This window comes from Ursus arctos, unplaced genomic scaffold (genome assembly GCF_023065955.2).
Source record: "Ursus arctos isolate Adak ecotype North America unplaced genomic scaffold, UrsArc2.0 scaffold_9, whole genome shotgun sequence".
NCBI classification, from domain to species: domain Eukaryota; kingdom Metazoa; phylum Chordata; class Mammalia; order Carnivora; family Ursidae; genus Ursus; species Ursus arctos.
In genome coordinates, this window is record NW_026623111.1 from 1,418,053 (window position 1) to 1,434,004 (window position 15,952).

Here is a 15,952-nt window from a genome sequence, read left to right on the forward strand (position 1 = left end):
ATGCTGAGGACAGGTCCAAGGAAGGTTCTCAAGGTGCATCCCTGACAGTCAACAGCAGCTGTGTGGAAAGGGCACCTGGCTGAGAACACTTGCTTTCCACCCTAAGGCCAACCACCCCAAGGGCCAAGCTGTCCTTATGAGATGGTGCCCCAGCCCCAGGGCCAGGAGCAAGGTCGGAATGTAGGCAGCAAAAGCACCTGATTGGCAGATGGCGGGGGTGGGGTGGGGTTCCACCTTCATTCAACTCCAGGTGTGGCCCTCCAGGGAGGCAGGTGTGACGGTGGCATCTCCGTGGTAGCCGTCTGGCAGTGGGGAAGGACCACGGTCTGTTGGGCCTCCCTGAAAGCAGAAGCTGTGGGCAGGGCGGTGAAGGCGGCCAAAGTCACCAGTGAGCTCAGGCTCCCTATGGAGGCTGAGGGGAGGGGAGCCAAATATGGTGACGGAAAGAACTGGAAGCCAGAGGGGTGAGGTATAAAAATCTGTATTTATATTACAAAGACAGAATGGTACAGCACAGTCCCTCCCGGTGAACAGGCAGGTGGGTGGCCCAATTCTCTCCAGCAAGGATCTTGTGACGCGCTGACCTGGCCAGCACCAGGCCCCCTGGGCAGCCCCAGACTCTGGCACAGAAACCCCAGACTCTGGCACAGAAACTGCCCTATATGTGGCCTGGGGTTAGAGTTCTGTGTACATGGCCATGGGGAGGGGGCCCCAGGTTACCTGGCCCAGAGAGAGGCAGGGGGTGGGAGAGTGGGGGAAGCCTGCTCACTCAGCAGATGGGGATTGTCTGGGGCAGACAGGAGTGCTGTGGTTGGGCGCACAGCTCCATCGGCCCAGGAGAGCGGGCTCGGGCAGTGGGCCTCCAAGACCCAAACTACAAAGGTGGGCCCAGAGCTCCAAGGAGGAGGAGCCTTCTTGCAGTCTCCCCAGCCAGCTGGGTCTGCACTGGGGCAGTGGTGGCCTGGTGTATGGGGTCACCTCCCAGTGAGGGTGGGGACCTGAACCTGAGCCTGGGGTTCCAGGATCCTGGCCACCGAGGGCCACGGTGGCCCACGTAGGTGTGGAAGGGCGTATGGATAGAGGTCACAGATACCCTTGTAACCCTGTTCTGGTCCCATCTGCTTTCTATAGACTCAACGATGCTCAGTTATCCAAAGTGGCCTCAGCCGGGCCCCCGCTGGGTCTCTGTGCCTACCAGCAACAGCTAACCTGTGCAAAAGGCAGGGAGCTAGTTGGGGGGGAGAATGGATGTGTGAATAACTCCTAGCACCAGACCCTGGCCCCGAGGACCACCCCCTCATCTGTCTGCTGGTGGCGGGAAGGGCCTCTGGGACCACAGTGCCCCTAGGTGGCCAGTGAGGTCAACTCCCCAGCCCACATGGGAACCGTGGCCTGAAAAGCCACGGGTTGAGCTGCCAGGAAGGTCAGCTGACGGCCACAGTTGGTCACCCAGGGAGCGCTCTGCTGGCTGGGGTAGGAGCAGAGCCCCCAGCTACTGGGGGAGCTGGTGCTTTAACTGAGAGTGCAGACCACCCCAGGGGCCTGGACTTATGTCTGCTGCAATGGGATCTTCAACTCGGGCACTCCCACCCTGCTCAGAGCGGGCTGGGTGCCCACAAGCAGCACTCCGTGGCACGCTCAGGCAGAGAGGAGAAGCCGCTCTGGGCACGCCAGACCCCCAGTGAGGCTGGAAGGAGAAGCTGACAGAAGAGTTTTCCTTGCAACCACCAGCAAGAGGTTTGGACAATGTCCCCAGTTCACGAACTGCCTCCCACAAGCCTGCTCTCCACTTGTCATCCTGAGCCCCCACAGGGCAGGTTCTGTGCCAAAGCCATTTCCAGGGACCCCTTTCTACCTCAGTAGGCCACCCACCCTGGGGTGTCCATCGCTGTGACCAGAAATAAACACAAATTTCCCCCCACAATCTGGAAATTGGTTACAAGCACCAGAGAGGGAAGCAGACACTGCCGTGGGCCAGCCCCACAGCACGCCACCCAAATATTGCTGTGTGGACAAGGCCTTCAGGAACAGAAGGCCAGAAGAAGCCTCCTAATGCCCAAGCCCGGCTACCCAGGGGGAAGGGCTGTCTTCATCAGCTGCCAATGTCTGAAATCTGGAGCTCTCGCCCCAGGCTGGGGGAGCAGGGCAGGGTCAAGCTGGGTACAAGTGAGAACCTATTTCTCCGGTGAGCAGGCCCCTGACCAGGAGGCCAGGCTGCCCAGCGGGGCCCGACTGACAGCTGGGAGGGCGAGATGGGGGGGGTGCTGGGTCACTGAGGGGCGAGGTGACAGAGAGCTGCCCGCACAACCCCTGACTGGCCCAGCAGTCTCTCACTCCCAGAAAGCTGTGGCTGCTGGGAAGGGCAGCCGCGCGGTGAGGAAGCTGGGAGGGCACCTGCGGGGCAGGCCGGGGGTGCCCCTTGAGCCACAAGGGAGATGCTGGTGGTGGTGGGTGGGGCAGGGCCAGACACGGGACACAAGGCACACTTGGACAACGGTGACAGACAAGACGAGTCCCTGAGACGCTGGGTCGCTCCCACCCCTCAGCAAACAAGGACACAACAATGGCTAGGAAAATAGAGTACAAAAATCTCGTACAGGAAATTGAGGCAGCACACGCTGATGTCACTTAGCAGGGAGTCCTTAGAGCTTTTTTCTCTTTTAAAAATGTTTCTTATTTTGGGGGAAAAACCTCTCTCCCGGGAGCCCTGTTCTGGGCTGCTGGGCAGTGCAGCAAATTTTTTTTTTTTTTTTTTTTTTTTTGCCTTTTTTCTTTAAAGGTAGACGAGAAAGCCTCCTGAGGACTCCATGGCTTCAAGCTACCGCCCCCAGTGCACCTCAGCCCCGGCTGGGAGGCAGAGCCGCCTGCCCTGTGCAGACTGGGCAGGTGAGCCGGGGTGGGAGGAGGAGCCAGGCAGAGGCCAGGGGCCAGCATGTGCCCAGATGACCCTTGAAGGCCTACCTCCCCAAGACGTGTACCCTCTGGGTCCAGTGACCACGTGTGTCTGCGTGTGTGCACGTGTGTGCGTGTGGGCATGTGTGCCTAGGCGTGTGCGTGTGTACATCTGCGGGACCTAACAGAGCAGAAGCTGCCCAGCTTGGGATGGGGTGGCCTGGCCTGCCCCCAGGAGCCCAGCCCTAGATCCCAACACCTGTGGGGTACAAAGGCCCCTCTCCACCCACTTGCCCCAGGGTGCTCACCCGAGTCCCGCCCTTCATGGGTCCCTCTGTCCAGGCTTCAGGAGCCTACGTGGACTGACAGACAGATGGACAGATGGACGGAGAGCCACGCCTTCCTTCCTTCCTCGGTCCTCTCCTTCCTCCTGGGATCCAGGGTTGGGGTCTGAGCTCCCCGCAGTGGTCATTAAGCCCCTCACACGGTGCCCGCCGAGATTTGCAGCAATGATATTTAATACTTCTGGAATGATTAGGAATCTGAGAACAGACCGTGGGCGGCTACGCTGGGCTCCGGGATGTGGGAGCTGGGCCCCGTCTCCCTGCAGGGGTCCCTGCCCAGCTGGGAGGGGTGGGCGGCGCGGCGGGCCCTGACCGGCAGGCGGGCGGAGGCGGGCACCCCGGGCGGCAGCTGGAGCTTCCAGAATGGCACAGCAGCGGGCCCGCGGAGAGGCTTTCGAGGACCAGAGGGCTGGCACGCTTGGCCGGGTAGGCAGGCGGGCCAAGGAGCAGAGGGCCCTGGGCCTACGAGAGGCTGAGGCGGCCAGGCCGCCGGCAGGGGGGCCCGTAGCCCCCGTCGCCGCAGCCACCGCTCTGCAGGCTGTAGTGCTCGTCCACGTCACTGCCGCTGCCAACACTGTCCAGCTCACCAGGGCCAAACTCCATGCCCTCTACGTCCACTTCTGGGGAGAACGGAGGGGGCAGGGTCAGAACCTGAGGTGCCCCTCACGGAGGAAGCAGAGGCTCCGGGAGTGGGGGTGTGGGGGAAGCACGGGGCTCCTGGCCTGCCGCTTGGTGAGGAGCACAGAGCCTGGAGCACAGGCCAGCTGCCCTCTGGGCCTCACCGCCCTTGTCCCAGCACATCAGCCACACACTCCCAGGGCTCGCCTGGGTATCTGCTGTCCTCCCTCCCCTCCCCCAGGCCACCTCCCAGCCAACCGCACCCTCCCAGCTTCCCCCCGCCCCCGCCCCAGGAGGCTGCTCCCACGTCCCCACCTTGCTCTGAGTCGTCAGTGGAGACGGCGGAGCCCGTGCTGTCCGTGCGTACACGCTCCAGACTCTGCATGGACAGTTGCTCCAGGCGCCGTTTCAGGAAGCGGTGCTCCCGCTGCAGCTGCTCCTTGATGCTCAGTGCCCGGCGGTCCTGCTCCTCCAGTTTCTGGGGGCAGGGGCAGCTGTGAGCAGTGGGAGGGGGGCCGTCCCCCATACCCGGACCAGGAAGTGGGGCACAGAGGCCTGGGCAGGGCAGGTTCCCAACCCCCACCCCCTGGCCCACCGGCCCCGTGGGCCTGAGGAGCCCCCTCCTCACCCTGCCAGGTGGTTACCTGACGTGCCACCTCCCAGGCCTGGGTCTGAGTCTGCTGACCAGCTCCAGGAGACCCACGGCCACAAGCTTACTTGGCCAAGCCAAGTCATGTGTGGGCCTCCTGGAGAACAGCCTGCCCTCAGTGGTCTTGCCCCCACAGCCCCCCATACTCCTGACACCCCCTCACCCCCTGCCTGTCCCTGAGGCAGCACTCTGCTCTGAGAAGCTGCCTGCTCTGTGCCTCTCTCCACACTGCAGCCACCCTGCCTGGAAGTGCCCCTGCCTGTGCTAGCTCGGAGGCTTTGAGGGGTCCTTCGAGGGGACCGAGACCCATGCTGGTCGGCTCAAGGGTCTGAGATCCCCCCAAACCAGCAGGTCGGGCTCGAGGCCTTGGGGGGATGCCCCAGACAATGGCCCACTCCATCTACCCCCTCTGCCAGCCCCAGGAGACCAACCCCACCCTCTACCCTCTTCCCAACACCCCTAGGCCTGCTTCCCATCCTGCCCTTCCTGGCCCCACCTCTCCTTCACAGCCCAGGGCTATAGGGGCCACCTGTAACCCACCTTCACCTCCACCAGCCCGGAACGGCTACCTCCTACCCCCTGCCCCCCTCGAGAAAACCCAGCATGGGCCCGTGACCCCCTCCACCCTCAGCACCCTCACCTGCCACCAGAGACCCCAGCGGACACCTGCTAGGTGGCTGCCCTCAGGCCCCCCGGCCACTCCCCCAGAGTGTGCGCGACAGGCCGGGGTCAGCGTGGGCAGCGGGTCAGACCAGCGGCCGTGGTGGGCCGTCCTGCTCACCTTGATGTGTGTCTTGGCACGCTTCAGGAGGCTCAGCGTGGTGTGGCGGGTACTGTCAGGGCCCAGGGGCACCAGCTGCTTGAGCTGCTCCAGATAGAGCCTGAGCTTGGCTCGTCTGAAAAGAGGAGACACAGAACCGTCAGGCCGGGGGGGCATAGCCGTGGGGACCACAGCAGTGGCAGCAAACAGGCCTGAGAGGTCTGGGGGCAAGAGAGGGGGCCAGCCGGACTCCTGCATGGACCTGCTGAGGGTCCCTCTCCAGGGCTCCCCTCCCGGCCTGGCTGATAGCTTCCCCCGAGCAGCCTGGTCCCCCCTTTGGATTCCGCGACAGAGCGGAGAGCCTGTGGCCGGGTCCCGGGTAGCCAGCCGACCCAGCACAGCCCTCGCAGCACGGCCTCAGAGCCCTAGCTCACCCTACTGTCACCACCCTCCATGGTGGATCCAGGAGGCCAGGGGACAACCTGGCGCGGCGAGGGTAGGGCCCTGCTCAGGCTGCTCCCGGAGGTCCAGGGGGCCCTAGGCAAGACTGGCATTCCATTTGCCAAGTTCAGGGTGGTCTCTGGTCATGTCACCACAGAAACACAAGTCTACTAGGGTCAGGGAGGGCCACGGAGCAGCCCCCCCCCCCCCGCCCGCCGCCGAGTTTGGTGTCCCTGAGAGGAAACAGGTTCATTCCAGATTTTGTCCCTGTGTCCATGCAGACGAATGCAGATTGTCACCAAACTGTCCTCATAAGACCCGGCGGCACTGTTCGCACGGGGGCCTCCAGTGAGGGGCTCTGGCCCAGGTCCCACCCATGCAGAAACACTGCCTTTCCTGGCTCATCCCTTCTGGAGACGGCAGGCCGCAGAGACCCCCAGGGTGGCCACAGCTCCCCCCGAAGCATACTCTGCCCGCCGGGAGGGCCACGGGGCCTCTGCCACACGCACTGATGGACCCTCCTTGCCTCTGCGGGAGGCCCGGCCACACTGCTTTGCTTAGGCGACACTCTGAGAAGCCCGCGGAGGCCGGGGGGTCGGGGTTTTTTGTGAGGCCTTGACAGCCACCACGGCCGGTGCACGCCCCTTCCCTCAGCAAGTCCCCGCTTTCACCTCCATCCCTGACCTGCGAGAGTCCCCGTGCATCCCTAGCCTCACTCAGCCTCAGAGCCTGGGAGGACAGCGGGCAGGGATGGCCATTTCTTCTGGACTGAGGGGGCACCCGAGGCCTGGGAGAAGGGGCAGCCAGGTGCAGAGCAGAATCCTGTCGGCAGAGCAGCAAGAACAGCCCCGCCCTGCAGGAGGAAGGCTGGCTGCACTTGGACCCCGTGGTCTTACGTCTGTTGCCCAGGCCCACACAGCACCCTCCCACTGACAGAGCACCTCCCCACCCAGCACCCCAGCCCACAGCACCCCGGGACCTAGAAGTCGTCCAGGTGCGCTGGAATTAGGAAGAACCTCCAGGACACAGGACCGAGGCGAGGCTCTGCCGCGAGGCCCCACAGAGCCAGGACCTGAGCGCTGAGCAGCCCCAGGCTCTGCCTCGAGGCTGGAGGACCTGCGGAGGCGAGCTCCCACCTGCACACAAACACCGGGCTGGGGCAGGGGGCACGCCAGCAGGACTACCCGGCATCTGGGAAGCTCCGCTCCCCCACCTCCAAGGGGCTCTAGGACCCGGCCCTCTGCCCCCCTGAAACCAGGGCCAGGAACACTGGGGCAGGTTGCAAACCGTGCTCTGTGCTCAAGGAGGGGCTCGCCAGCCAGAGAGCCACCATCCTGCAGCGGGGCCTACCGTCCTGCCGCCCGCACCCAGCTCACAGGCGGGGTCTAGCAAATGGCAATGCTTACAATCTCCTGCTTGCATAAGCAGTACGTGACCTTTGTGTAAAATCAGAAACTGCAAATCAAGAGAAAGGAAAAAAAAAAAAAAAAAAACGGAAAGTAACCCGAATCCCACCACCATCATTTTAGTGTAGTCTACATTCTCACATCATGAATGTTCGGCGTACGGAAACATCTACGTGACAAGGGACCCGATATTGTTTAAAAAACTCGAACAGCAGACGCACACGAGAGACTCAACAGGACACAATGAAGGACAGGAGGCATGCGTCTCCAGGTGGTGCGGTTGGCAACGTTTATTTCTTTGGCTTTACGGTTTTGTTTTTTGTTATTGTATTTTCAGGCTTTCTATGCTAAAAAAAACCACATATTACTTTTACAATCAAAAAGAGAATTTGTACAAGAAAGAAAAAACACAGCTAAAAGACAAATAACAGTGGAAAAATATCTGTAATACACATAAAAGACAAACGGTTAGTAATCGTGACATTTTGAGCTCATACACATCAAAAATAAAAGGAGGAAAATCTTACTGTGGAAATGGGCAAAGGACACACACAGGCAAGTTGCAGAACACAGACCGCTAAGCTAACACAAAATCGAGTCCGTGGCACAGCCCTCGAGGAAACGAAAGCCTGGTGGGGGCGGGAAGGGGGGTAGGTAGGCCGTCGTCCGGCCCGACTGCCAAGCCCGGCTGGCTCGGGGGCTGGCCAGTGCGCCAGCCACACATCGTGGGCTCGTGGGTGGCGGAGCAAACAGGGGCCGTGGCAGGTACTCGAACCCTTGACCAGCACTCGCACCACCCCCAGGGTGACCACGTGCGCTGGGCACTGCGTGCGTTAAGCAGAGGCCATGGCTAAGAGCGCGGGCAGCACAGCGCGTCCGTGTGGACACTGGCACGGGCGGCGAAGGCACCGACACAGGACGGCGTTCATGTGGTGTCAGGTGAATGGTCAAGTTATGAAACTGCGGAAAGCAAGGTCCCATTCTTATCCACGTCAGTATCCGTGTGGAGGAGGAGGAGGGATGCAGACACGGCCGCCTAGCCCCCTAGGATGGCTCTCTCTGGGGTGGGGCGCAGGGGGGCCCCCGAGTGTCTGTGATGGATGTGGACAGACTGCTTTAGAAATCCTAAAGCAGAGGCTCCTCAAGGGACAGAGAGAGTCCACTGGACGACACCCGTGCCGTGCTGAGCCCTGGACAACGTGCCCGCCCGAGTCCCAAGGAGCACTCAGCCAGGACTGCGGCCTAGGGGGGGGGGCGCCGGCTGTGGGGGCCCGGCGTTCCACCGCTGTGGGGAGCGGGAGGGGGTGCCGGGGTGCCGAGGGCCCGCGGCCCGGGGCCGTGCTGGGCTCTGGCTCAGCCCTCATCTGAGGCGGCCACAGCGCTGCAGGCCCTCTGCCAGCGCCCCGCGGCTGTCCCCAGCATTCCTGGGAGCTTTGAAAACTCACCACTTCCCAAAGGAACCCTGGTGGATTCAGGAGGCAGACCCTGCCTCTGGAGTCACCTCCTTAGTGCTAACAGCAGCTCGGCATCTGGCCACTGGCCACGGCCCAGCTCTCGACACAGGTCTTTCCTAGCTTCTCACCACAAGCCCCCCGCTCCCCAGAGGAAGACCCAGAGCTCCCGAGCCACGTCCCCTGGCACTGGAGGGGCAGGGTCCCAGCGTCTGCACAGCCGTGCTCTAAGCCCCCCCAGGCCTGGCTGTTGCAGGTGAACCATGGCTCCCGGGGCAGGAGGTGGGATGGGGAGCAATGCAACACGGCTCCAGTCGTCCCTTCTGCTCACCTGCATCTTCTAGCTTTCGTGAGATTTATAAGGACCGTGTGCCACTGCACCAGGCAGGGGGGAGCTCCCTACCTCCACACACAAAGGCTAAAGCCTGGAGCCGGGGCCAGGAGGCACATCCTGCCCAAGAACCTGCCCAGGAACACCTGACCGCTGTGGCCCCCTGGTCTGGGGTCAGGAGCAGAACACTGGCCTTAGCAGACCTGCAGGAGCTGCTTCTACGAGGGTGGACGAGGAGGACTGGGAGGAGGAACAGGGCCAGGCTGGGCGGGCCTCGGGCTGACTGGGCTGGCTCAGAGAACAAGCAAGGGGAAACCCCACAGGCCCAGTGTAGGCACACCTCCAGGGAAGGTGACATCCAGCCCTCCCCGCCCCTGGGGCCGGCGGGGTGACTGAGCCAGAGCTTCTTCCCTTCCTGTGGCCAGCAGCCAGGAGTGTCCTGTACCAGCACTGAGCAGCCACAGGCACAGCCGTGACCCCGTCCCTACCAGGGGCTCTTCATGGCTGCCCACACCTGCCTCTTGGCCAGCTAGGAACAGGACCCTGCACTGGGATGCGGGGGGGTGCGTGGAGACCTCAGTCACCCATCTATCCTGCTTCTGTGTCTCAAAAGGACCCCCCCCAAGGCCCAGCCTAAGGGCGGGCTTTGGGAGAAGATGACAGAGGCCAAGGCCAGGGTCAAGGGGCAGTTGTAGGGGTCAAAGGCTAGCAGCTTGTCCACCTCCACTGCCATGCCCTTGGCACCCATCCTCCCGCAGCATCATCCCCTCTGTCCCCACTAGGGGGCTGTTTTCAAAGGCACCACCCCAGGAAGCCTTCTCCAGAACACCCCTACGTGCCCTTCCAGGCTCCTGGGTCCCAGTGAAGACTGGCTTCCTCCTCCAGCCTAGGAGCAACCCCAGAGCCTGCCTGGCTCTCTGGGCTCCTGCACCTGCCCCACCACCATGGCCTCTCGGGAGCCCCTCAAACACACAGGACCAGTCCAGGAAGTACGGCTCCTCCAGAGAACACAGCGTCCTGTCCCTGCCCAGCGCCCGCCCAGCCAAGGGCCGAATCCCAGGGGAGCGGAAACTGGCGCTGCCGTGGGCGTAGAGCAGGGGCGGGGGGAGGACACAGAGAACTGGCTCAGCTCCAAACCTTCCCAGAGCAGGCTGAGAGTTCAACTTGTATGCAGAAGCCCCCCTCCCACATTGACCAAGAAGGGAGGCAAGAACTGGCCCATTTCACAGATGGGAGCAAAGCTCAGGAAAAAGCTACCACGTGGCATCCCTTGGTCCTGGCACCAAGGCTCCTGCCTTCAGGGCCTCTGTACCCACCCCCAGCTCCCGCCGCCCCGCTGAGATCCACCATGAGGGTCCCTGTCTGCAGGGCTGAGCGTGCCTGTGTCTTGTCCCTACTTCAGAGGAGGCCCAGGGTCATGGAGCCCCTGAAGGCAGAGCCAGACCTGCAGCACCCTGCGGTCAGCCAGGGAGGGGCCCTGGGCCTACCTTGGGCGAAAGTGCTGCCCTTCCCACTTCTCTCCACAAGCCCTCCTACTCCTCGGAGGACCCAGCACGGACCCAGTAGGTGGGCCTGCAGCCAGTAGGTGGGCCTGAAGTGAGCTCCCCTGGATCCTGCCTGGCTGCCCTTCCCACCGCCCCTACATAAGACCAGTGGGAGCTTCTTGGAAGTCAGGCCCCAGGGTACAGGGGACCCCAGATTAAGAGGGTCAAGCCCTCCTGGTTGGAGGCCAGCATCCTAAGGGCTCAAGAACTGCTCCCAAAGGGGCTCAGATGCCCCAAGTTAGATGGATCTCCTCCTCCAGAGAGCTGGCCCCGACTGTCACACAGCACAGGGGGTCCTGCTCCAAGTCCCTCGCCCCCACCCTGAACTTCCAAGAGCAGCGCCTGGGCCCCTGTCTCCAACTCCCAGCATGGGAGTGCCTGAGAGCAGAGCCCAACTCTGTCCTTAAGATTGACCCTTCCCAAGTAAGGGCACAGCCATACCCAGGACGCATCAGGTGACGGGGGTGCAGCTACAGCATCCCCTCAGTAGAAGGGTGGGGTGGGATGTGTTAGGTGGCTCAAACGGGTGACCGGGAGTGGGGGATAGGGGATCACTTACCTGTGCTTTTCTAGTTCATTGTGTGAAGACCTGTTTAGAGAGACAGAAAGACAGAGCTCACTCTGCTGCCCGATTACCAAAGCACAAGAACGACAGCTCTACTCGGGGGCCTAGGGACCTGCCGATGGTGGCAGAGAGGGTCTGGGCCCCAGGATATGCCCAGGAAGGGAAGGGCGAGGGCAGGTGAGCAGCTGCCGAGTGAAGGTGGGGGGGTGGGGGGAACCTTGCACTGAGTGACAAGGACAGGAGACACAGAGGAGCAGCTGTGTCCAGGGGTGCCTAGGGCCGCCTGGCTTACTTAGTGAAGCATGTGGGGCTCTAGCCAGCAGGAAGGTCCAAGACCCCTTCCAGAAGGTACTAGGACTGACCTAGCCTGTGCTCCCAAGGCTTCCCACGCACTAAGCCCCTCCCCACTCCTGGAGGCCAGCTGTGCCTTCGCAGCCATGGGAGCAAGCACAGAGGCCCCATGGCAGGTGAGCACAGACACATGAGCACGGACACAGGTGCTCCGGTCCTGACCCAGCCACAGCACCATTCTCACCCTGTTGGGCTCTCCCATCTGCATTGTCACAGCTCATCATACCAGTGGGGACACCCAGGGACAGAGCGGACCCAGCCCAAGAGGGATCAGCGCATAAGGATGCCTCTGAGATGTGGATGCTTCCTGGGCCAGTGGGCAGGAGGGAGACTGAGGCTGGCCCTTCCGCTTCCCTCTGGGGCCATGGTCTTGGCCTCTCTGGGTACAGGGGCCCCATCTGCTGCTCAAGCCCTACTCACAGGGCCCATCCAGAGTCCAGACACCCTGGTGGGCAGGGCCAAGCACCTGCCCTACAGGACAATAATACAGCAGAGCCAATCTCCCAGTTCCAGATCATTTTCCCAGTCCAGGAGGGGACCCCATGGACAGCCAGGGCTGCTAGGCCTGCCAGGCTGCCTCACATTGAGCAGAGGGCCCCCAGGCCACCTCAGGGGATACCCAGATTGAGTGCTGTGTCCCCCACCCCTCACTCTTTCCCGGAGCTTCTGCTGACCTCTGCCTGCCCGCCCTCACTCTCCTGCTCCAGGAACTGTGGACTAGGTGTCTCCTGTCCCCATCCCACCTGCCCATCCTTCTCACCTCTGCCACCTACCATGGCTCAAGGCCATGGCCCAATCAGAGCCAATTGGGGCCCAAGGCCTCCCCTCTGCTCACCAGGGCAGTCAGCCCCTGGGCCTCCCTGCACAGCTTTAGGAGAGCCTTGAGGGCCTGCTGGTCACATGAGCTGGGCAGGGAGCCTTGGAAACTCTGCCGGGGCTGGCCAGGACCAGGAGGGGGCAAAGCTGTCAGGCTCCTCAAGGCCTGAACCACAGTCCATCTGTGTGGGTCTGGAGATCTGCTCATGTGTGAAGGACATTAAGGGTCAGAGAGTGTCCTTCGATGTAGAGAGATGTGCCTGGCCACCCCCTCACAGTCTGGGCTAGACTCCATCCTGGAGGGAGAGGGTCACTCCTTGGCTAGCTGAGGACAGAGAGAGGCCCAGAGCCCCTGTTGGGCTCCTCCCAGGTCCAGACACCTGTGATAGCCTGTGCAGGTTTGTAACATGGGTCCCAGAACAGCCTGTCTTAGGCCTGGGGAGGGGGGACCCCAGGCTGGGGCTGTGCTAAGTACAGGGTCCCAGAACAGCTTGTCTTAGGCCTGGAGAGGGGGACCCTGGGCTGGGGCTGTGCTAAGTACAGGGTCCCAGAACAGCTTGTCTTAGGCCTGGGGAGGGGGACCCCGGGCTGGGGCTGTGCTAAGTACATTTCTGGTATCACTTTATTCACACCCCACAGCAACTCCTCCAGGTAGGTACTCTTCTAGTCATGTTTTTGGGGGGCCTGAGTCCCAGCAGGCTGGCTCCAGTTCCCTCTTGCTGAACCCTAGTCCCCAACAGCCCTTCCTGGAGCCCGGCAATTGTGCAGCACCCCCTCCTGGGCCCTCCTGCCCCACTCCTCACTCCTCACTCCTCACCCTGGTCCCAACTGTGCCCATCCTTTTCCCCTCACTGTGGTGAGATGCAGAAGCCTTGAAGGGTGGGACTGCCCTGCCAGCCAAGTCAGGGCCCCGGATCCTCCAGGCCCTGCTCTGCCCTCGTTCCTGGTCTGGGCTGGCCGGGACCCACCTGGACCAGGACAGCCTCGGGGGGCCATCTGTGTGAGCCCCAGGTGCCTCGTCCCTGGGAGAGTCCAGCTCTGCCCCGAAGAGCAGCGGGGAGGTGCGCTGCAGCCCAGGAGACCCCCTCAGCCCTGCCCAGAGCCCTCAGGGTCTCTGCATGGCAGAATGGAGAAGGCCAGGACCCCACCTCAGAACGGGGGTCCCAGGGATGGGAGGGTGGCTCCAGGCAAGTAATTCAATTCCTCTGTGCCTATTTCCTCAGTCTTCACATGTGGGTAAAAATAACACATCGGTCCTGGGTTGGGCGAAGAGTACTAACCAATGGGTACTAACCCACTCGGCACACAGAAGCCCCCAGAGAGTCTTAGTTAGGCTTCTGGTTATCAACTTTGGGTACCCCGTGGGAGTCCAAGGTCATGCCCTGGAGTTCTCCATTGGTGCCGGGCGTTCGGGGCAATGAGAGCCAACAGCGGGGGACTGGCTAGCTCACCGAGGAGACCCGAGGCTGGGGTGCCCCCCTCACGTATCTTTTCCCAAACTGTCCTCAGCAGGGGACCAGGGGCTGGGACTGGGAGGCACGTCCAGCCAGGGCAGATGGAGACTCAACCCACTCCTTGCCAGGCCCAGGGCGCCAGGACGTCATAGGAGATGGGTCCTGGTGCCAGCCTTTCTGTTTCCCAAGAACGGGCAGGCCACAGGAATGAGCCGCACCCTCTGCCAAGGGGCCCTGAAGCCCCCTGCAAGCCCAGCTCCCCGCCTGGTGACATGGTCCAGAGCCAAAGCGGGCCCAGGCAGGGCCAGGTGTGCGGGGCGGGGGGGGGGGGGGGGGGGTTTCTCATGGCGGCGGGGAGAATGGAACCCCACAGGAGCCCTAGCTTGAGGTCCTCCCCGTCCCACTGCAGGGATGCACACCCCAGCTTTCTGCTTCTACAGCCTGGGAACAAGGCCAGAGGAACGTGGGGTGGGGGAGGGCTGCTGCACAGCGGCCTGCACCTCTTCCGGCTCCACTTAAAAAGGGCCTCCTGTCCCAAAGAAGGGGTCCCTACACTTGTCGCTGCAGTTTCACTTATGTCAAGAGACTGGGCAGGAGGGTGGATTCCGTGCGAGAGGTGGGGGCCCAGGGCAGGGCCTCCATGCGCCTTCTTTGTCCAGGCCCCCCGGGGGTGGGGGTACTCAGCCCAGCAGTACGAGAGATGCGGCCCACCCACCCGCTGCAAGCAGTGGTCAGGGCGGGCAGTCCCACGCTGCCGTGCACCGAGCCTCAGTTTCCCCGGACTCACGGGGCACCGGCCAGCGCCCATAGACAACTTTCTTCCTGCCCGAAAAAGTCCAGAACAACTTGGGAGCCGGGAGCGGCTGCGGGAGGAGACCCCGAGCGTCTGGCGCTGTACGCGTGGCACTGTTTACGCGAGAGGCCGAGGAGGCGCGGCCCGCGGGAAGATGGCGACGGAGCGGGCGGGGCCGGCCGGGCGGGGCTGCGGCGGCGGCCCGGGCGCGCCTCCTCCTCCAGGCTGGCCGCCGGGGCGCGCGGCCTGAGGCCGGGCTGCGGCCCGGGGGTCGCGGCCTGGGGAGGGCGCTCCGGGGGGCGACCCCGAGCGCCGGGCCGGGCGTGGGGCGGGGGGGCGGCCGCGCGGGGGGGGGCGGTACCTGTTGTTCGGGGCCTTGCGCACCAGGCCGGCCGCCTTTGTCTTCTTCCTGGCGAAGTCGCCGTCGAAGGGCAGCACCGAGGCGTAGCCGTGCTCGGCCTCTGCGGACAGACGGCGCGGTCAGCGGGCCCCCGCCCCGGCCCCGGCCCCGCCGCCGCCCGCCCGCCCGCGGCCCGGCGCACAAAGGGGCGCGGGCGCTACCTCGGTCCCTGCGCTCCAGGTACTCGGCCGCCTCCAGCAGGATCAGCAGGGAATTCAGCTCCATCCTCCTACCCGCCCGCGCTCTCTGGGACGGCGGCGGCCGCTGCCCGGCCCTCTCCGGCCGGCTCCGCTCGCCGCCCGCCCCGCGCGCCCGGCGGCCCCACTTCCCCGACTCCCGCGGACTCCCTGCGCGCTCGGCCGCCACCCTCCGCCTCGGGCCCTCAAATTGACACATAAGGGCGAGCGGCGGCCGACGCAGCCAATGGGGGCCGGCGTTCCGGCTCCGGGGGCGGGCGCTGGGCCGGGCCGGGGCCAATGAGAGCTGGCCGAACGCCTCGGGCCGGGCCGAGAATGTTGACAGATGCGAAGCTCGGTTCCGATAGGCCCGCCGCGGTAGTAACAATTTAGAAGCCCAAGCTTAGCAACAGCACGTGGTGGCCCGGCCCCCGCGCTCGCTGACTGGCGGCTGGCGTGCATGTTAAGTAGGCGCCACGCGCCGATTGGCCCAGAGCAGTCTATGTAAAATAGGGACCGCGGACCAATGGCCGGCTGCGGGGCGCGCGGCCAATGAGGGCGCCGCAGCCGGACGCGTTGCCGAGAGGAAGCGGAGCGCGGTGCGACCGCACGCCGCCGGGGCCGGGCCCCACGGCCCGTTAGGGTGCGGGGAGCGACGGGTGCGCCTGGCCGGGCCGCCGGGTCTGCACGTAGTGTGCAAGAACCTGTTGCCCTGGGGCAGCCACCGCATCTCTGGCTCTGCGGGAGCACGGGACCTCGTGGTCTCCTCGGGGGTGTCGCGTGGGCTGCAAAACGACACCCCTTCCCGTCGGACACAGAATGACCCCGGCGATGGCGGGAGCTTGGAGGAGGGGCGTAGAGGCTCAGCGCCCAAGAACCAGATCTCCTTGGGCCACATCTCAACGGAGAGACCCAGAGAGGGAGGGCCCCGCAGAGCTGCCCAGTGGACCCCAGGCCTGGA

General features: G+C 63.6%; 1 protein-coding gene across 1 annotated transcript; it reads right to left on the reverse strand.

Moving 5' to 3' along the window:
- Window positions 1–465: 465 nt before the first annotated feature.
- MXD4 (MAX dimerization protein 4) lies at window positions 466–15,226 on the reverse strand. Its single transcript, XM_026486015.4, has 6 exons — window positions 14,977–15,226; window positions 14,777–14,876; window positions 10,996–11,025; window positions 5,285–5,399; window positions 4,170–4,332; window positions 466–3,856 (listed from the first exon to the last, which is right to left on the reverse strand). The coding sequence occupies exons 1-6, from the start codon at window positions 15,209–15,211 to the stop codon at window positions 3,699–3,701; spliced, it is 801 nt and encodes a 266-aa protein (XP_026341800.2). The 5' UTR covers window positions 15,212–15,226; the 3' UTR covers window positions 466–3,698.
- Between the last annotated feature and the right edge of the window lie 726 nt (window positions 15,227–15,952).